This window comes from Gallus gallus, chromosome 9 (genome assembly GCF_016699485.2).
Source record: "Gallus gallus isolate bGalGal1 chromosome 9, bGalGal1.mat.broiler.GRCg7b, whole genome shotgun sequence".
Taxonomy (NCBI): Eukaryota; Metazoa; Chordata; class Aves; order Galliformes; family Phasianidae; genus Gallus; species Gallus gallus.
The window spans coordinates 15,062,054-15,082,472 of NC_052540.1; the positions used below are offsets into that span (position 1 = coordinate 15,062,054).

At 47.4% G+C, this 20,419-nt stretch overlaps 2 protein-coding genes across 5 annotated transcripts in view; one reads left to right on the forward strand and one right to left on the reverse strand.

Annotated features, from left to right (window-relative positions):
* The window catches only part of PDE6D (phosphodiesterase 6D), a 30,255-nt gene extending 24,594 nt beyond the window's left edge, over nucleotides 1-5,661 (reverse strand). The window contains exon 1 of one of the 2 annotated variants that reach the window (XM_015291499.4): nucleotides 5,508-5,661. In XM_015291499.4, the coding sequence (XP_015146985.1) occupies nucleotides 5,508-5,557 (50 nt within the window). In that variant the 5' untranslated portion in view covers nucleotides 5,558-5,661. Of the gene's footprint in view, nucleotides 1-5,123; nucleotides 5,238-5,507 lie in introns of those variants that run through there. The other variant, XM_046898824.1, reaches the window with a different exon arrangement.
* A 242-nt stretch (nucleotides 5,662-5,903) lies between these two features.
* COPS7B (COP9 signalosome subunit 7B) lies at nucleotides 5,904-19,536 on the forward strand. 3 transcript variants are annotated; one of them, XM_025153764.3, is made up of 7 exons: nucleotides 5,904-6,585; nucleotides 12,527-12,703; nucleotides 12,947-13,022; nucleotides 14,539-14,627; nucleotides 15,190-15,392; nucleotides 16,648-16,753; nucleotides 18,170-19,536. In XM_025153764.3, the coding sequence occupies exons 1-7, from the start codon at nucleotides 6,193-6,195 to the stop codon at nucleotides 18,326-18,328; spliced, it is 1,203 nt and encodes a 400-aa protein (XP_025009532.2). In that variant the 5' UTR covers nucleotides 5,904-6,192; the 3' UTR covers nucleotides 18,329-19,536. The 3 variants fall into 3 exon arrangements, with proteins under 3 accessions (XP_025009532.2, XP_046754779.1, XP_004943431.1); XM_046898823.1 differs by lacking the exon at nucleotides 5,904-6,585 and adding an exon at nucleotides 9,886-10,080; XM_004943374.5 differs by lacking the exon at nucleotides 5,904-6,585 and adding an exon at nucleotides 10,446-10,540.
* The last annotated feature ends 883 nt before the right edge of the window (nucleotides 19,537-20,419 follow it).

A 20,419-nucleotide genomic window follows, 5' to 3' on the forward strand; every position in this document is an offset into this window, starting at 1 on the left:
CTCTTGCCTTCTGCCAAGGCCTGTCATTCTCCCAGGTATACAATATCTAGTCATGAACATAATCAACTGAAAGGCTGAATAATCTGATGGGTTCCCCATAAGTATCTTCTGTACCTAACATTGACATCCCAGTCAAACCTTACTTCAGAAAAAAATCTGATAATGGAATCTTATGTCCATAGATACAACTGAAAATCCTGGCTGTCAGTCAGGATTTAGCAATGTGCAGCTGAGATGTGGTTCCTATTCTCACTGAAGAGCACCTTGGTTACTGGTAGGTACCTTCTGGATGAAGCCTTCCAATGGTCTTGCTGTGCGTTCTGGGACATCCTGTCAAACACCTGGAGACTTCATAGTAATGTCCAATGAGGATATTGCCTCACCTCTTTTGTCTTTACCACTGCGCTGGTGGTGATATTACAGTGATGCTGATTCTTTGTGGCTGCTCGTGATGCACTCTCAGGATGAAAAGGTAACTGCTGAGAGTACTGAGCATTAAACAAAAAAAATCAGTATGATATTTTTTGCACATCAAATGTGACCATACACAGTTTATTCCTTAAGGTGTGTGAGCAGCAGGTAAAAGGCTATGTCTCATGCATTTACAGAACTGCTTTTCTGATGTTATACAGGAAGAAAAAAATTTCATATTTAAAACTGAAGTGAGTTCAGTGCTTACTACCTGTATGAGACACCTTGCTGGGCTCCCACAAACTTCTGTATAAGATTTACCTGACTAGATGGAAATAGAGCATCGGTTTATTCTTTAACTGAGGGTCTGAACTCAAATTTGAAGCTGCCTTATTTTCCCACTTTAGAGATGGGGGAAATACTAAAGGGTTATAGATGTTGTAGAAGTCATAGTACAGTGGCCTGCTGTCTTACTAACTTCTTGTAAAATTCTCACTCTTGACATTCTTTCCAGATCCACTTCAATTCTGAGATGATGTGTAAGAAAGCTGAATTAGCTTCCATGCTTTCAAACAAGTGTTAGTTAAGACATAATGCTGTAGCACATGGCAACTAATTTGTTATTGTGATAGAAGAGCTCTTGGTGTACCTCTCCCCTTCTTCTGCCTGGAGCACAACATGCTGCTTCCATTGCTAAAAGAGAACTGCATCAACTCTGAAAAACAGCAAGTTGATTATAGCTCATTCAAACTGTCTATGGGAAGAAAAGCAAACAACGCTATTAAAAGCATGACTGTTTCTTCAATGAAAGAAAACTGGGGGAGTGCTGCGATGAAGTTTTTTGGATGTTGTGAAGTTTTGTGGGTTGTGAGTGTTGAGGAAGAGGCAGGTATAACCAAACCTGGTAAAATTGCTCTGGTGGTGTTTGCAGATGTGCCTCATGAACTGTGTGTGATAAACATGAAGAGCCTGTCCTGTCTTTAGTCTACCATAACTACAGATCATCAGAGCAGAGTATCTGTTGATGCTGAAGACAATTTTGATAAGGCACTGATAAGGTAAAAGATACCTCAACCACAGTGATACTTAAATACCACGTATAACCTGGCTAAAGCTTTTATGTGAAGCTGGCCCCTCTGAAACAAAGACCTACTAATTCTGTCAGAGTGTGAACTTGTGCTGCAGCTAGTGTGAACTAGGAAATGAGGACCGCTCTTTCTTGTAGAGCACCACAGGAAAGTGGTACAAGATCAAATTCTCAGGTTATATAAATGAAGTCTATGCCTTCAATGGGAAGAACTTTTCCTTTTTAAGAAAAAAAAAAACAAAACAACGGACTTGAGTGGGGAGCTCAAACTTATGTCTTCCAGCTTGCACCAACGCAACTTTAAAATGAGCTAGATGCAAGTTCTGCTTTTGGCTCTCTACAGAGTATACTTCCTAGCTTCCGGGGTGTCCTGTTACCTCCTAGGTGGGTAGTGTCTCCTTTTAACCCGCCAGTTTGGTGATTCATCTTCCTGGTCAGCCACAGGAAATCCAAGCAAACCAAAATCTGAGGGAGCACACAGAGGACAACAGAGGAGACTTAAGCCAGTTGAAGCTGCCACCTTGTCATTCCTGTCAATACTGTAGTAAGTAAATGTTCTAAGTGTATAGTCAGTTAAAGATTGACTGACCAGACAAGAATAAATTGGAAACCCAATTTGATGGAACTTCTATTTGGATTTGTCCATTTGTGACTGCTGCAACAAACTAGTCACTTTCCTATTTTGGGAACTGGCAGGCGAGATTGTGATTTATCGCAGTTCTTGTGTGTATGGCAGGAACAAGGTAGAGGTTGGAGATGAATTCTATTTTCTGCAGATTAAAAACAAAGTTGGTTGCTCATAGGGATATAATTATAACTAATACCATTACTGTGGTTGCACCCATTCTTCCAAGATGTTAATGCCCTGAAAAAAATTGATTTTCTAGATGGAAAAAATAAAGATGAGAACTGGGAGAAGCTCTGGGAAACTGGAAGGTGTTGCAAAGGAAACCTCAGAGATTTCAGGAAGCAGGACAGTCTCCAAAGTGTTCTGCCTACAAAAGCTTGAGTGCCTGAGCTGCTGGTACATGCTTACACTGACCATAAACGCTAGTTTCACGAGTCCATAATTATTCTGACCTACAATTAATGCTTTCCTCATACTTTGTTTACTACATCAATCTGTTTCGGGAGCCTTCTGAAGTACAGCAGGTGCTGCATAGCCTTAAATGGAAGTTCATTTCAGAAAGTTACTCTAAATTGGTAAGTGTCTAGGTGGTAATTACCTAAGGCTGATATTCTGATGAGGCTCTTCTGTGAAGGAGCAAATAACAGAGGTGGTATCTTGTCTGAATTGTAAGTTTTAAAATAGAAAATGGATATGCTTCCTTAGTACCTTAACCATGCTACGAGAGTCAACTGGCTCTTCTGAGCTCCTTCCTCCTTGCTGGTCTGAGATCAAGTAAAATACTGCTCTGCAGTTCGACAGAAACTGCCCCAGTTCAGGGGGAAGCTATGGAGGGAGTGGCAAAGCACATAGCAGAGTCAGACTGAATGCACTTGAGATTACAGGACCAGCTGTGCATAAACACATGTGGAAATGAAGCTCAGTAATTACAGATGCTTTCCTCTGGAATATTAGCTATCTGAACTGGTATTACTTATGGCCAAAGAACCAGAATGTATTCTCAGAGTGCTAGACCACCAAAATGCTGTATTTTAAGCAGTGCCCTTAGAACAGTGAATGTATGTATAAGGTCTGATAATGAGTAATAACAAGTACTGTCTCTCAAGATGTGACAAGCTATAGAAGTTCTTGATAGTTGCCTTCCCTCTTTTATTGTAACACGTTAACTAAACGCTAACAGCGTAGTAAGCTGGTACCACACACACAAAAAATCCTAGGGTAATAAAATGGGCATCCTCTTTTGCATGCAAATATCAAATATTTCTCCTTTTGGTTTTCATCTAAGTAACAAAATCTATGGGAAGAGGGAGTAAAATATTCTGGTCTGAATTTGATGCTAGCCACAACATGTTTCTGTGCTAGTGTCATAAAGGAAAGGAAGCATATCTTGGTGTTAAGTCAGAGGGTGGATTTAGGCTGTAATTTAATGTGCACAGCAGCATGTCCCAATCAGCCTGAAAGCCTGTAGTTAGTCTCTTCTCAGGAACCACAAATGAACAGACTTTGGTTGAGGGTGCTTTGTTATTCAATGTGAACTCCATCTCCAAAGTGCCAGTTCTTGTATTAAAGTGAGTATTCTGGAAAACTGATTCCTCAGTGATGCCCTCTACCAGGCAAACCTATCTTGCCACAAAAAGAATTAAATATATCCATACCTGAAGTACTACTGTGATGGCTTCTGGTGCTAAAAGCAAGTTTGCAGGGCGTGCTTAAGTTGATGGAGATGAACTCCCTCCCTCCCAGGAGGAGGAGAAAGTTTTCAAGTACTCCAAATATACACCTAACAGCTTCTCAGAAGATGTTTCTCTCTTCCTTTTTTTAGTAAGGGCACTAAGTTAGCGCATACAGTAGTACAGGGGGCAGAAGATAAAGCATCTCTTTAAAATGTACTGTTCTAGAATACACACGCTCAGAAAAGGAGGTCTGAGCTAGTGGCTGCCTTACAGAGAATGAGGCCATATCTGGGCACGAACTGCTTCCTGTGTGGATGGCATGGGGTTTCAGGGCTTTCTCTCATAAATGAGGAATGTCTGCTCTGCCCCTTTCCTGCTATAGTAGAGGCATAGTCACATATTATTCAACTATTTCAACTTCAGAAATTCCATCTATGAAATGTGTAGAGAAACACTTTCCTGATTCTCCAATTCTTGAGCTATTGAGTTTACCTTTTACCATCTTTCTCCCAAAGGTTGAAAAGCATTTTCTATTTAAGTTACCAAACAACAAAAGTGATCTTTCATCCATAGCTGGATGCAGACCTTCAATCAAATTCTGCTTCTGGCAAAGAACGTGCACAAACGAGTAAAAAGAAACATGTGAAAGTTTGCACCTTAGGCTTAACTCTCCCAACACTTCTCATCTCTAGCAGAAGCTCAGTCTCATCTTGTCAGAAGCTTATGCTTTTCCTAATTACTTGCACAAAACCTTCTTAAATCATGTTTTGACAGCCGAAATCTTACATCTCCATAAACAAAAAGAACTGTCAATATTACTAGTGCAGAAGCAAAGGAACCAGATGCAGAACTAAAAGCTGGGGGGAGGGGACCGTGATTCATAAGTTCAGAAAAGCAGCTGCCAATAGTTTGATAGCAGCTGAATCCAACTGAGTAACTCAGATTCTGCTGCAGCTGGCACAGAGATTATCAGCACCTCGCTGGCCAAAAATATGCTCAGGAATAACAGCGCTGGAGCAAGAGGGTATTCGCTTTGGTTCTGTCCTTTCCATCATGGGGAAAAACAAATACAACCAATGGTTTTCTTGTGCCTTAAGGCCAAGCTGGCACCTGCCCGCTATGCGTAGAAGAATCTGCTACGGTAAATTCAGGAGCCGTACGTTTCTCCCACCCTCACATGCACACGGGCCTTCGCGCTGAGCCGTTCCCTTCCCCAGGGCTGGAAGGCCGCACGCAGGACCCCCCCAGCCCGAGTCTGTCTCACTGCATCGGCAGTGAACTCGTGCTCGGCCAGCACGCCAGGCGACAAGGCGAAAACTTTTACCGTGAACCGCAGAGAGAAGCGTTAACAGCCGGAGTACGGCAGCGCTGCCGCTGAAGGACCCCGCACCACGCAGGCGGCAGTGCCCGCACGGAGCCCCGCCGCAGCTCCCGGGCCGAAGGGCCGCGCTCCCCCCGCCCGGGCACCCCCCGGCCCAGCGCGGGCCCGACCACACCGCGTCCATAGGGACAGACCCCGCAACCCGCGGTGGGGGGGAGGACGCGATACGAACAGCCCCGGGTGGGGGTGGGGGGGGAAGCGTTGCCATGACAACCGCCCTCACACAGGGAAACGGCGGCACCCAACCCCCTACCCCCCCCGGCCCCGGCCCCGCCCGCGGCCCGTTCGCCCGCCCGCCTCCCCCTCGGGCCCCCGTCGGGCGGATACAGCTTGAAGCCCCGGAGGATCTCCTTGGCCCGCTCGTCCGTGGCCGACATGGTCCTGCCGCGCCGCGCCGCGGGCGGAGGGGGCTGCGCCGGGCTCGCCTGGCTGCGCGGGCCTGGGCGGGAGCGGCGCTGACAGCGGCGCCTCAGGACCCCCCGCCCCTCCCCCTCGCACTCCCTCGCACCCGCCACCGGCCGCCGCAGCCAATCCCAGCGGCCGCTCTCCCCGCCCCGACGGAAAGACCAATCGGGAGCCGCCGACGCCCCTGCCGGCTGAGGAAGGACAGCAGGACGGACCAATCAGACGGCGCGTCCCCCCTCCGTTTATTCAAGGGCGGCTGCGCAGCTCTTGTTAAGGCGCTCGGCTCGGCCGGGGCTGACGTCGGCGGGGACGGGAATCGCCGCGGGTCAAACCTCACCCGGCCCGGCTGGTTGGCGCGTGCCCGGAGCCGGGCTGTTCGTTAATACGTTAGCCCCTCTCTTAACAGTCTGTGCGCGAGAGGAAAACCGAGGGCGCGGCGCAGGCTGCCTCAGAGCTCCTCAGTACAGCGCCGCGGTACAGTCCCGCTGAGGAGAGCTGCGCGGCGGGAAGGCTGCGTCGAACGTACGAAGACGCGGCCGCTGCCGGCATAGCCTATGAGTGACCTTAACGCTGGCGGTGGGGAGCACTGATTGCCCTGATAGCTTCCATGGAGCAGCCTTGCTGCGTTCTGGATAGCGCGCCGCTTCCCGATGCATCCAGGGAAGGGCAGCGAACGCTCCCGAAGAAGAGCTGGCAGGGAGGCAGGGAGAGCGCACGCAGCAGCAGAGCTGGAGAAGGCCAAAGCGAGCGGTTGTGTGTGAGGGAAGAGCCTGCAGGGCGGAAGCACAGCGTGCTGCCCTCTCCGCAGCACGGCGGGCTCCGTCCCGCCCTGCTTAGGGCTCCTGAGAGGTGGCAGCCAAAGAGAAGCAGCTCTCACAGCGAGCAACCCGTGCGGCAGCGAAGGGCTCCTGACACGCGGGTAGGAGTGTTTCCAGAAGTCGGTGTTGGGGCCTCTGTGGTTTTGACACGGGTTCCCAAACTCTCCGTGCTGTGTGAGGAGGTACGTGATCGGCAGCCTCTGCGGCTCTCAGTTTTGAACCCTCCCCCCTCCAAAATGAGGGTAGAAGTGTGCAGTCTGGGGACTGCGCCAGGCGTGAGCGGCAGTGGTAAATAAGACAGCATAACAGGAGGTTCAGGTTGGGTATCAGGAAAAGGTTCTTCCATCAGAGGTTGGGTGGGTGGTGGTGTAGGTTGCTGACGTTCAAAAAGCGTCTGCACGGCGCTGTCAGACACGTGATCCGAGTTCTCAGTGGTTCTGTGTGGAACCAGGAGTTGGGCTCAATGATTCTTATGGGTCCCTTCCAATTTAGGGTATTCTGTGATTCTGAGTGACAGAAACCCTGAGTTATTTCCTCTCAAAATACTACTTCTTGCAAGAAGGCTGCAGCAAGTCTCACTATTCCCTTGTACCACTTTGTTCTAAATACCTCATCTTTGCTTTTACACCTCTGGAGCATGTGGATCTGGCAGGCATCACAGTCTCTGAGCTGTCACTGCAGGTGAGGAGATGCCTCCAGCCTGCTTTCTGTCTCCCCAGAGCACATTGCAATGCTATTCTCCAAGGCTATCCATACAAGAGCTGGTGTTTCAGGGAGATGGGTTCATAAGCTGGGGCCTTCTCCCATCTGACACTTGATGGAAGGGGTCATACAACTGCATATGTGCCACCATCCAGATGTGTCTCTCTCGTGGCCTACTTGAGGTGAGAGATGATTAGTCTCTGGATTCTGGGAAATATAGAGAGTTTGACAGAGTAGACAGCTTCTTTGGTGAAGTACAGTGAAAGCGTGTGTAGATGAGGAATGAAGCCACATCCAGGAGGGTGTTAACACTTACACAGCCCAGCTTACCCCTACAGACACTATCTGTTGGGTCAGACAGAGGTGCTCTTGCTTTAACATAGCTGTAGTGCCAGCAGTTGATTCTGTTTTGTTTTAAGTTGGTTGGGAAGTAAAATTAGTAGATGCTTTAGAAATTGGATCCTAATCCTGGTAGATAAACCTAGCCTAGTGCATAGTTTCTTAATATAATGTGTATTGTGTGGGTTATTGGTAAGCTCTTATGTTGTCCTAAGTATCTTTCTTCACAAGAGTGGTTTTTCTACTTAAACCACTTTATTTATGGAAGTTGAGGAAAAAGATAAGAAGCACAAAAGTACCTGCTTTCATCGATTGCCCTCTCCCTGGTGACACCAGGTGAGAACTTTCTTGCCAATGGCACATCAGAACTGGGATTTCAGGGGATAAAAAACAGCTCCAGAATCGCATGCTATGGTGCAGGGAGGTGCACACCAACAAGGGGTGAAGCTGGTGCTGCCAGCAGAGTGCAGTCATGGGCAGGGTGAGCAGCCAGAAGCTGGAACTATAGAGCCTGAAGCTCCAGACGCTGAGATTGGTGTGACAGAATCTGTGGGACAGGAGGATGTCACTGAGCTGTAATCACAGCCTGCCCCATCTCAGTCACTCAAAGGTGACTTTGCAGCCTCATGCATTATTTCCCAACTGAGAGAAACAGTATACTTAAAGTGTCTCTCTGGGGCTCCATGACCCCACTGCTTGGAGAGGTTCCTTTGAATTTATGATTTCTTAGGCAACACGGGGAAGAAAGGTGAAATTATCTGCTGCCTAAAAGGGACCTAGATTGCAGCATCACAAGGGGAAGAGATGGGGTGAGTCGAGAGATAATGCCAACATTAAAAGATAAAATGGATTAACATCTCCCTGCGTGTGGAAAGCTGCGTGGGTGGAGCAAGAGGTTGCAATAGCAGTTTAAAAGGGGACGAGACAGCTGTGCATGCTTGTATTTTTCTATTAAAAAAAAAATCCATTCTGAAAGCTGAGCTTAACTGATGCTATCCTCCAAAGTCTGCTTCAGACAGGCATGCTGGCGGGCAGCAGTCAGGAGATGTCAGGACAGCCTGACAAAAAGACCCTCCTGGATGACCTGAAAGGAGCTAATGCAGCAGGGCTTGATAGCAGCTGGCAGTTTTTTATCTGCAGGTTCCAACAAGAGGCTGCAAAAACGATCCATGGGAAATAGCTTACAGTCATATATTTCCATTTTGCTTCAGCCCTGGATTTCAGCTTTAACAGCTCTTGAGGTAAATGAGGCAATGTGATTTTCTCCCAGGGCAGCTGTGTTAGTGTACCTGTGGGGTAGTATGAGCCATGGTGGAGGGCCTGTTTGGGATGTGATTAAAGAGTTAATTCTCCCTCCTTGTGCAGATGAGATCTAAGTGTGGCTTAAGCAAATTACTGAATGGCTTGTTATAGCCCTGGCTGAGTTCCCTTGCTGTGCTGGGCCTAGTTTTTTACATCCAATTTGCTGTTGTGACACTCAGGGCTTCAAAGCATCTCAACAGCTGCATCTCTCTGCTCTCCTGACACCCCTTCTGTGGAAGATGGGACCCTGGGGATCAGCTGTGGATGGCTCTGAAGCACAGGCTAAGCCCTGTCGGTTTCCCTAATAGTTTCTGATGTTCATTCCCTGAAAGCTCCTTGCGCCTGGCTGTGCAGGTCCACGGTTTGATCTTCAGGGACTGGTTGACTTAAAGCCAGAAGCACTTTGCTAAGGAATTTTAGACAGAAGCACGCTTTATTCACTGCTCGGCATAGACGAGTGTGCAGATTTGAGGAAGGGCAACAACTCCCACAGCCCTCCCGCTCCCACCTCTGCTCTTCTCCCTCTTCCATGATATCTGTTGGGTCCTGGTCTGTGTCCTGGAGAGGCTCTCGCTCCTCCAGATGCCCCCCTGGTTCTCCACATCCCATGCTGAGCTCGCTCTTTTGGTTTGTCACTCATACACACCACTCGCCTCAAGACTCGAAACCCGTTTCTAACACCTTGTGATCCTTCACCCCATCTTTTGGCAAGGTTCCATTCCCACCCCAGGAGGACTGGCTGGCTGGTTGGTCAATGGCTCAGCTGGCAGCCTCCATTGTCCTGCCCAGCACAACTGCTCAATTGTTTATTGCCATTAACGGCCCCATTGCAGCTCCTCAGGCATTGTCTGGTTCTTGCCATAAAATGGAAGATTTAATCCACTCTGAAGGCTGTAGCATATGCACAGATTCAAAAGATGAATGGAACCTGTAAGTGTAAAATAGACCCAACTCTGTCACGCCATCAGAACAAAGAACACACTAAAATGTAGCTTTGAAATGGAAGCCCTTTGCACAGGTCATTGCGGAGTGCAAAAAACCCCCAGACGATGCCCCGGTGCGTCATATCCCCGACACCTGCTGTGCCCTTGAGAGAGACAGACACTGCTTGCTTGTAATTAAACTGGTTTTCAGGAAGTGGTGCAGCCTGAGAGTGAGCATTTGCTCTGAGGGATGGATGGTGGTGTGATGGCTCAGGGAGGCCCGGTGTGCCAGCCCAGCCCTGGGGCAGCTCGGTGTCCTGCGCTCCTGGGGATGCCACAAGCACTGCCAGCATCACCCCACCCCAACAGATGAGCGTGCATCAGGCGGGGTGTGTTAATCGCGGTCTGCAGGTGGATGTTGTTACATTGATTGCAGAACGGCCCCTGCTGTGGGCAGGGATGGGGGCTGTGCAGGGCGGGCGCTGTGCGTTTGTGGCTTTGTCCAGATGAAGACGGGCACGAGGACGGGGCAGTTTGGCGACCAAAACGGGGGGGGGATGAGCTGTGCCCTCGGAGCAGGAGGGGACGAAGGGGAAAGGAGCAAACTTGGCTGCAGAGGGCACGCTGGGTCTGAGCCCCGCTGCTACGTCCGGCTCGGCAGGCCGTGCCGCGGGCATAGCGGGCAGCGCGCTGGTTGGGCGTCGTGCCGGCGACCCCCGGCCGGGGCCGGAACGCTCGGAGCGTGGCGCTGTGTTCCGGGGGAAGGAGCCGCGCGCGGACCCCGGTGCCGCCATCATGGCGGCCTGAGGCGCGGCGGGCACGGCGCCGGGAGCCGCGGGGCGGGAGGCGGGCGGAGTGGCCGCGGGGCGAGGTAAGGCGAGGCCGGGAAAGCGAGCCGGGGAGCCGCCCTCCCGCCCGGCCGGCTCGCAGCCCGCGGAGCCCTTCCCCGCTTCCCTCAGCCCTCAGCCGAGCGGGGCGGTGGGTGCCTGGGCTGCTGCGGGAAGGCGCGGCGTGCTCGGGGAAGGCCGGAGTGGGGCGGGGGGCGCGGAGCGGTATGCTGCACGGTGCTCAGCCGGTAACCCGGCAGCGGCGCGGCTCCGTGTGGCTGCGGTAGCGCTGGAATACGAACTCGGAGAGAGAGGCAAAGAAATGGCATTCATTTCTCCGTATACTACGTCTCTTTTGTAATCCCGTGTTGGTTACCGGGAACGGAGGCGAGGGAGCCACGAGCTCTGCCTTCTACTCCTGGCATGGCTCCGGGCTGGGGGAAGTGTCAGCCCCTGTGCCTGCCCCCTGTCTGGGCGTGAGGGCACCCAGGGGGACTGGGAGTCAGATGGAGTGGGGCTGTGTTGCAGGTGTTTCTTAGGTTGGGACCGCAGAAGTGATCCAGGGGATGGAGCACCTCCTCCACTGTGAGGACAAATTGAGAGCTTAGGCTGCCTGGAGGAGGGAAGGCACTGGGAAGACCTGGGTGTGGGGCTCTGGGTACCCAAAGGGGAGCTGTAGGAAGGGAGGGGACAGACTCGTCAGCAGCACCTGTTGCGATAGGACAGGGGAAACATTTTCAAACTAAAAGAGGGGAGATTCAGATTAGATATAAGGTAAAAGCTTTTTGTGATAAAGGTGGTGAGGCACTGGCACAGGTTGCCTGGAGAGGTGGTGATGCCCTGTTCTTGGACACACCCTAGGTCAGTCTCGATGGGGCTCTGAGCACCTGATGGAGCTGTAGGTGTCCCTGTTGAGTGCAGGGAGTTGGACCAGGTGGCCTTTAAGGGGCCCTTCCAACTCAAATGGTTCTTTGAATGAAATGGAGCTAAGTGTGTTTTCAGAGGCTGAATGGTGAATGAAGCTGCACTGCCTGCAGTGCAGACACCCATGTCACCCTGCACCCTGTCGGAGGCAGCCGTGTGCCAGGGCTCGGCCCCAAGATACTGGTTCTCCAGTATCTGATTTCTTCACCAGAGTGAGGGTTTCCTCCTATACCTGAGAGTCATCTTACATCAATATAACACGAAGAACGCCCTTCCCCCCCCCCCCACTAAGTTCTTTGGTGTCTGAGTAATATGCTTTGGAAGTTTCTTCTCTTAGTGTTTGTAAAAATGTCTTTTTGTTTCACATTGTTTACAAACAGTGTTTTATAAAAGCAACAAGCTGGTGCTGGGAGACAACGTGCACACAGGAAATGTCAGGCAGCAGCAAAAGACAAAGGTCTCTATTTGCAGAGACTTAAATAGAGCCTTTGTAGAAGGGATATTTCTGTCACTGAAGCTTTACCATTAACCCAAAACACTTTCACTGTATAATGGAGGCTCTGTACAGGCCACAGTTCTTTCTCCTTTCAGGCTTAAGAAAGTAATGGGCGTTATGTACTCATGCTTTGTCGATGGTGATGTCAAAAATGCATTATGCAGGCTTCAAGGTGTCTGAATTCTTCCAAGTGAATTTGGTCAGCTGCTGTTTTGTAGCTGTGTAACGAGTTTTGGGAAGGAGGAACTCTTAGCTGTCCTGTGGTAGGCATAATGATGTCATGCCTGATAATATGTGATAACACCTCTGCAGTTGTCTTTTATTTGACAGCATCAGTAGGTGGAAAAATCTGAAAAGAGCATGAAATGTAAACTCCCTACCTACTAACAGGAGTGGATTCTTGAGGGAACTGACCAGTCTGCAGAAATTTTGCTCAGATATTGTCTGTTTCTTTCCAGATGAATCAGGATTTGAGCCTGCAGGGTCCCTCTGGATGCCAAAGGGGAGGAGTTTCAGCACATGCTGGAGGATTACTGTTTCTAACATGTAATTGGACTGAATTTAGCAAAGGGGGAATGTATAAATTAATACCATGTTGTTTTATTGACAGATTGAAAAACTTAGAATGGCTGGAGAACAGAAACCGTCCTGCAATCTTCTAGAGCAGTTTATTTTACTAGCCAAAGGTACAAGTGGCTCAGCTCTGACTGCTCTCATAAACCAAGTGCTGGAGGCTCCTGGGGTTTATGTCTTTGGAGAGCTGTTGGAGTTAACAAATGTGCAAGAGGTAAGAAATCACTTTCTATCCTAATGTTCCCTCTACACTCCCAGTATAAGGGTTCCCCTGAAGTTTCCTTGTGAAATTTCTGTGCCAGGAGAGGCCCGGTGTGACTTACCTTGTTTCTGAGATGTTTGTGTACGAGGCTGACATTGTTTTTGTCTGTATCTATTTAGTTGTGGAGAAGTTGCCTACCAGTCTCATGTTGACTGTTACTGTGCTCCATGAGATTTCTTTTTTCTTCCCATCCAGCTTGCTGAAGGGTCTAATGCTGCTTATTTCCAGTTGCTGAACCTGTTTGCATATGGAACGTACCCAGACTACGTAGGTAAGAGACTGCTGCCTGTTTGCACACTGCGAGGCTGGATTGCCTGCTAGCATTGTCACAGGCAGTTCTTTGCTTTTGTGGTACCTGGTGTAGTGAGGCTTGGTGGAAGTGTGTAAGCACACAGTTTGCTTGGGAGAATTTTTGTAGGGGGTCACTGGGTCATAAGCACTTCTTAATTACTGAAGGGAAGTGGAAGGGCCATAACCAGATGAGAGGCTCTGGTATTTTACTGGTTTGGCTTGGACTGCAGCACTAGATTCAGCTGATCTGTAGCAATATTCATTGATGTTCATAGGGCACTTACATCTGCAAAGTACAATTTCAGACATCTGTTTTCTTCATTCTAAATTTGAATGACACTGGTTATGGAAGTTGCAGAAACTTTGTAAAAATTGTTCTGCATTATTTATCATTTAAACCATAAAGGTTTTCATAACCTTTTATTGTGACAGCATTGCTGAAACAATATGAAACGTTTCTTTGCTAGAATAGAAATGGTAATAATGACCCTACACATCTTCAGAAGGGCTACGTGTGAATCATCCTTTTATCTGTTAGGATGTGCTTCAGTTCTTCTACTATTTTATTCTTCATTGGTGGGTAGCATCTCAGTCCAGGCTATTACAGACTGTGACAAATAATTCTGTCATAGTGCTGGCTGTCACTGCAGTGGGTGAGCGTCCAGTTCCAGTAAGGAGAAGTTGCATCAGTAGATGCAAGGGCTGGAAATTCCGATGGCTGTAGAGCAACGTGAGCCTCGTGCATTTTGTGACCAAGCAGAGGATGTGTTCGCCACGTGTGGGTCCTGCGTCCCAGCATGCAATAGTGCAGCTCTTCTTTGAGAGAGGGAAAGGGGGAGAATTGGTCAAAATGTGGATATTTGAATGAGATGGGATGGCTGAGAGAACTTGGGTGCACCAAAGCACTGATTTTCATTAAAGCAGGTATTTAAAAGATTTTATTTGGAAAGCTGGCAGTTTCCTTTCTGCTTTTAGGTATTCATAAGGCATATGGATACAGTGCAGTGACAGTGAGGCTGTGTAAGTGTGTGGATTTGAGGTTTCTCCTCCTGTCCTCAGTCTGATACTTTATACTCTCAGCTGGAAATTCTGTAGCCCTTCATGGAGGAAACCGACTGTATTTTACAAGCAGATCAGCAAAGGAGGTTTAAATTTGTCAACCCTTTAATGAAACAAAAACAACTTGGTGGTGGAAACCAAGCATATTCCAGCTGTTTTGGCAGGACATTACTTGTGTAGGTGTGAATTACATTCTAATTCCAAAACATTACAAGAGAATTACAAGAGAAACAGGGAAGAATGGAACTGTGAACTTGCTTTTTAAAATTTTCCTCTCTTTATCTCTGGGTGCAGCTCTCTGCTCTACCAGCACCCCCAGTAGCTGGAGTTTCCTTTCAGAATTCAGCATAGTGTAACCGAGCAGTGGTTCTGCAACCTGGATTGTGTTGTTTGTGTAGGAAAGCTCTGAATCTTACCTTTTTTTTTAACGTTAACAGCAAACAAAGATAACCTGCCTGAATTAACAGCAACTCAGAAAAACAAGCTGAAACACTTGACAATAGTAAGCCTGGCTTCTAGAATGAAGGTAAAGTACACTGTGAATGACAGCAGACTTTTATTTGTTTGTTTGAAAATTGAATCAGTTCTTTGCATTTGGGTTATATTAAACTGAGTGCTCACAAAAGTGCTGCAACTTGGAAAGAAGCTGTAATGTGTGATGTTCCCATGGTGCATTTGGGACATTAACGTAATGGACTTGTGGGGATGAGATATGGAAGTGTCAGAACAGCCATACAATTTGATTAGTAAGGCCTGGGAAACTTTGTATGGCTTCTTTCACTGCTGGAGGTGGAGAATCATCCTTATAAGGACAGCCTCTTTATTGTGGAGGAGACTAATCAACACTATTAATTTCTTCTCCAGTCCCGTTACCTTTTTCCTCCAGAAGGCGCTATGCCAAAACTTCAGGAATTACCCAAGCCATGCTGAAATATTAAATAGTGTAGTAGCAGGCATTTGTTTTGTCCCCGTTGTACTTTCAGGCTGAAGTGTAGTTTGCCATAAACATTTGGGCTTTGACCTTCTCACACTATTTCTGTTCGTTCTGGTTAGGACTGTTAACTTACTCTTGGACTTGCTGATTTCAGTGCATTCCCTACTCCGTGTTGCTGAAGGACCTGGATATGAGGAATCTGAGGGAGCTGGAAGATCTGATTATAGAAGCAGTTTATACAGATATTATCCAGGGGAAGTTGGATCAACGAAACCAGATGCTAGAGGTGGATTTTTGTATTGGCAGAGATATTCAGAAGAAGGACATCAGTAACATTGTCAAAACACTCCAGGAATGGTGAGGCAGTCTCTCCAACTCGATTGTTTCTTGTGCATAGTTTGTCCTATTTTTTTTCTCTTTCCTTGGAAGTTGTAAGTGCTGGTTCAATTTCAACTTGTTCCATCAATCAGGAGTCTTATGCTGCAAGCAGGCACTTAAAGGAGGAGTCTGTTGAGTGATTTTTCCACGATCCCATCTGTATTTCAATTTGTGTTACGTATCAAACCAAACTATAGTGGGTCTTGAGATTCTGATCTCACCAAAACTTCTACATGACAGAGCCCTAGGGAGGAGTCAAGGGCTTTTTCTAACACTTGTGCCAAACTATGGTCACCGTCTTAGGGTCTGTACCACTCCCTGTTCTGCTATTACACTCAATAACAGAAGCAGAACTATTAGTTTTCAGTGCTGTGATGAGACCTTAATGGGGAAATTCCAGAGAGTCACAGTTCTTAGGGCAGATGTCTCTTCAAGTCTGAAGTTTTATATATTTGCCATCTCTTTGCTCCTGCAAATGCAGGCTGTGTGCAACCACTGTGTTTGGGGCTGTGATACTGTCTTTGTGTACCTGCGCTGAGAAGGTGCTGCTTACTTTTTGTCCCCTCCCACCCAACGAAATCACCCTGCAGTCAGTGGAGGCTGTGGCAGGTTCTGAGCTGGCTGGGAATCGCTGCCTAGTTTGTTGCAGTAATGGGTTCATGGAAAGTGATTAAACTGCTGTGGTAGAAACAGGTTTTTTTTTTTTTTCCTTTTTTTTTTCTGCTCCAAGTGCCCCAATCCCATCTCAGCAGGAGAGCTCTGGCAGCCTCCAGGAACTTACAGCATTGTTTGGAAGTTAACAGTGAACCCATTGCCAATTCCTTTTCTGTCCTCTCCAGTTACGAGCTCTGTGTTGGAAGAACACTTTTGAACACTTGATGGGCAAGGGAATTCTATCAATCTGACTCCTGCGTTTAGTTTTAAAATTATAATGTCCTACATCCTATTTTAAGCAGTAATTCTGATTGAAAAGGCAACTGATGGTGCAGTGAACCTGCATTTTGGTAACAGACAGGTAAGAGTAACGCAGACTAGCTAAAAAAAGCTGTGAAACGCATCAGGTAATTGGCAAAGCTTTTTCTTGCCAGCTTTTTTGGAAATTAGTCTTATGGCAGGAAGTATGAATTTAATAATCTTTTAATAATCTCACTTGAGCATAACTTATCAGATTGCATGGGTGAGCTGCTGCACAGAGGACTCATGAATACTCTTGGATATTGTTTATGTCTTGCAGGTGTGACGGTTGTGAAGCGGTTCTTTTAGGGATTGAGCAGCAAGTACTGAGAGCCAACCAATACAAAGAGAACCATCACCGAACCCAGCAGCAGGTAGAGATGGAGGTGGGTGCAGATTTATTTCTGACTGCTCAGTGCCTTTTGATTGAATGTTGCTGTCGACTGGATGGTCTGGTAACGCCTGGTTAATGGTTACAGCTCCTCTGAAGTACTCTAGCAATTGTGCAAATCAGATGTACTGTTCTGGGGTAGGAAAAATAGAAATCTTTTTCCTTGTGCTAATAACACCACAAAGACTTGCAACAAATTTGCCCACTCTAAGTGGGTTGGAACTTTTCTGTATAAAAATGGGCCAGATGGGTGCAATGCTTGTAGTTCGCTCAACTGATTGATTAAGGAAGGAGCGTTTGTGATACAGAGCTTGGATATATTTCTGTTTCTTTTGTATAAGAAAGTAAAACCTCACTTTTCTTCTCCATCTGAGAATGTAGGGTAAAACAAGCAAAGAAAAACTGAAAATTTCAAGACTCATTGCTTTTGCATGCGAGGGCTCTGGAGCAGTGTGGGCTGGGCACACTCCTGCTGTAGGCTGTATCTCTTCTTAGTCGATAGATGGCAGCACGAGCACACAGTGTCAGCTCCCGGCTGATGTGTATTTACTAGTGAGAACAAATCTTGGCTAATACAGCTGTAAAGGTGAAAATGGTCCTCCCGAGACACTTGCTGAGGGTTTATTTCTCACAGAGTGCTGCATCCCTGCAGGTTTACGTTTACTTTCTGAAGCAGTTCATGCTTGGCAGCTTGATTGGCATCCGTAGTGCCTTTGGTTTGCCAGATGTCATTAGCCTGGAGTTGGTGCACCTGACTCCCAAACTTGTTTTGGCCTTTTTTTTTCTTTTCTTTTTTTCTTTCCTGTTTGTAGTGTTTGCTGACTGTATTACTGGTGAGCCCTACAGAGTTTCATGAGACAAGGTACGGTGCCTGGTGCTTTGTCTCTCCTTTTCAGCTAGAGTAGCGGGAGCACTACTCCTTCCTCCCACAGATCAGCTCCTGTTCCTGCTTCTAGCAAATATCCATGGCTCAGCCGGACAGATCAAGTGGCATTTTTCCTTTTTGTTTTTGAGTGCTGTTGGAAGCATACATTTGTTTGTCTCTGACTCCTTTGTCCATTCTGCTTCTGGCCAGTCTAATGGTAAGATGGCTGCCTTCTGCACCAAGGCAGTAGTAGCTCCCTTCCGCCAATCAGGAAGATGGAATAATATTGTATTTTTGTCTCTTAAGAGAAGTAGGTAATCTCTAGTTGTTTCCAGTCTGAGTCCAGTATGGATTATAAGAATGCTGGCTTTAAGTGAATACAAAATGTTGCCCCTTAAAACTCAAATGCAGAGTCTGCTTCTGGTGGGAGAGTTTTTGATAGCCTCCACTTTGTACTCCAAGGGATTTTCAGCATGTTTATGAACAGAGTTTCTAATGCGAAGAGAGAAGGAAGCAGGTGCTGACTCACTGTCTCTTCTTGGCCAGGTCACAAACATAAAGAAAACGTTAAAAGCTACAGCCTCGTCATCGGCACAGGAGATGGAGCAGCAACTGGTAGAGCGAGAGTGCCCTCCACACACAGAACAAAGGCAGCCCACAAAGAAGATGTCCAAAGTTAAAGGGCTGGTCTCCAGCCGTCACTAGAACATACCATCCAAATGTCATTCAGCTAGGAATGACAGCAGGAGGAGCAAAAAAGGATCTGTGTCTCCTTTTCCAGTGGGTTCTGGGCCAGTCCCTTCCAGGCTGGCAAATAAAAGCCCTGTTTGAATGCAGCACCTGGCAAAGTTACACTGTGCAGCCCCTATACGTTATGAGGGTGTCTGTTCTGGTCCTTTAAAGAGGGACTTTTGAAGAGTGGGACTAGCACAGCGGGGCAGTAAAAAAATCTGTGGACAGTTTTGCTCCCTCTCAGCCAGTTTCATTGCTGCTTAACCTTTAGGAAGCTGCTGTACTAAATCAGATCTTGGGAGAACTTGTGTATCAAGAGTGAATCCCAGAGTTGAAGTGTGGCTAACAAAGCCAGGCTGGGAGTGAGGAAGCCATCAACACAGATCTTTTCATTCCCAGAGGGAGCACAGAAAGGTTTCTAGGCCAGGAACTGCTTTACATGGAAGTCTTCAGCCTTTCCACTACCCCTGTCTGTTTTGAACTGGGGTGAAATTCACGCTACCTCTCTCTGTGAGGATGAGATTCAGTGCTGGGCTGTTTACTTAACTGTCTGTTTACTGCCCTTACTAAGCCCTTCAATCTCTCTCAGATTTAACGCACTGGTCTGCATCTCTGAGGCTTCAATACTTAAAGGAGGAAGCAGGCTGCTCTTCCAAGCCTTCCTTCTTACAGATGGTTAGCGACACAGTAGAAACAGTGTTCCTTTGGAATGTGATGTCTCCTCTCAGAGCTGCCTGTGAGCTGTTCCCGTGTTGATACCTCCAGAGGGTAATGCATTTGCTCTTCCTTGGGTGCTAGTGACAGTGGTCTGCGTGGGAGAAGAGCCCCTTTAGCATTGTGGCAGGCTGGTGGCCCAGGACCCACTGGCAAGGGTCACAGCAGTATCCCCTTGCTGAACCAATGGACTTGACTAGTCTTTCTGAATTTTGAACACTTTCAGGTTGTATTTTCTTCCTTTTTTTGTTTTTTTTTTTTGTACATTGTTGTGATTCTGAAGCATTTCAGCCTTTGATTTGTGTTTTTTTTTTATTTGTTACAGACTAACTTCAGGTGATTTGCACCTGATTTGGTGAGGAGTGGGTTTTTTTTTTTTTTAAGGGGGAGGATGGGGTTGGCAGTGAAACAGCAATTCACACAAAAAGCACATTTTAGGAAAAATTAAAAATGCTGATTTAATGTCAGAGTTCAGAGTCTTGGATTTGAGACTGCTTTAGCACTTGTTCACATGAACTCTTACTTGATTCCTGATGTTACATTATCAGAAGGTCTGACTAATCTCCCTGACGCATCTGGGAAACAGGGAATTACTGTTTTGTCAGTACTTCATCTTTATCCAAGTTTGCGTGGAAGGATCTGTGGCAAAGCCAGTAACTGAGCCCAGAGTCCTGAGCCTAAACACCGTTGCTGCCTGATAATGGGAGGTTTGAAGTTTTGCTCCATCTCTGGCAGTTGGGTTCCTTTCTCTGGGTCTCAAAAATTGAAGTGTTTTACTTCTGTCACTGTTGTAGAAAGAAGGGTTTTCCAAGAGTGGGAATGGGGGCTGTTCAAGCAGAGGGCTGTGACAGCACTCCAGTCCTGCATTTACTTTGTGCAATGCACGTGCCTTCCACTAAATGCTGTGGGGTTCTTTGCCATCTGCACATTCTCAGTCCTTGGCTCCAGGACCTGCTGTACACTTGTGAAAGGAAATTTTCTCCTCTTCTCCTGCAGTGCAGGCACACCAGCTTTCAGTCTAAGAGATGGATCTAAATGCCTCCCACCCAGCTGCCTCTGGGTCGAGTCCCTTGGTTTCTGATTCATTGTCAGCTTTCTCCCTTGAAAATACTAGCCAAAAAAATTCCCATTGAAAGATGTTAAATGTTAAGTGAGTAAGCCCAAATCGTGAAGCCTTCACTTATATCTCAAGGGAACCCTTGCAGTGGCTGTTCTGGTTTCTGTACTAGCATCTCTCAGTGTTTAGCTGACAGCTTCAGGAGGTGTAGGTGGACCTTGTGTACCCAAGCCCTTTAGATGTGTGTGATGAAGAGGGGCTGAGTCTGCTTCTGGCTTCCCGTGTGGGTGGCT

What these genes read in the sequence shown, in the direction of transcription:
- COPS7B (XM_025153764.3), top strand. Translation starts at nt 6,193, where the DNA reads ATGGAGCAGCCTTGCTGCGTTCTGGATAGCGCGCCGCTTCCCGATGCA. An exon ending in TCTCCGTGCTGTGTGAGGAG is followed by an intron (nt 6,586 to 12,526) that starts GTACGTGATCGG and finishes TTTTATTGACAG; the next exon opens with ATTGAAAAACTTAGAATGGC. An exon ending in AGCAGCAGGTAGAGATGGAG is followed by an intron (nt 16,754 to 18,169) that starts GTGGGTGCAGAT and finishes CTTCTTGGCCAG; the next exon opens with GTCACAAACATAAAGAAAAC.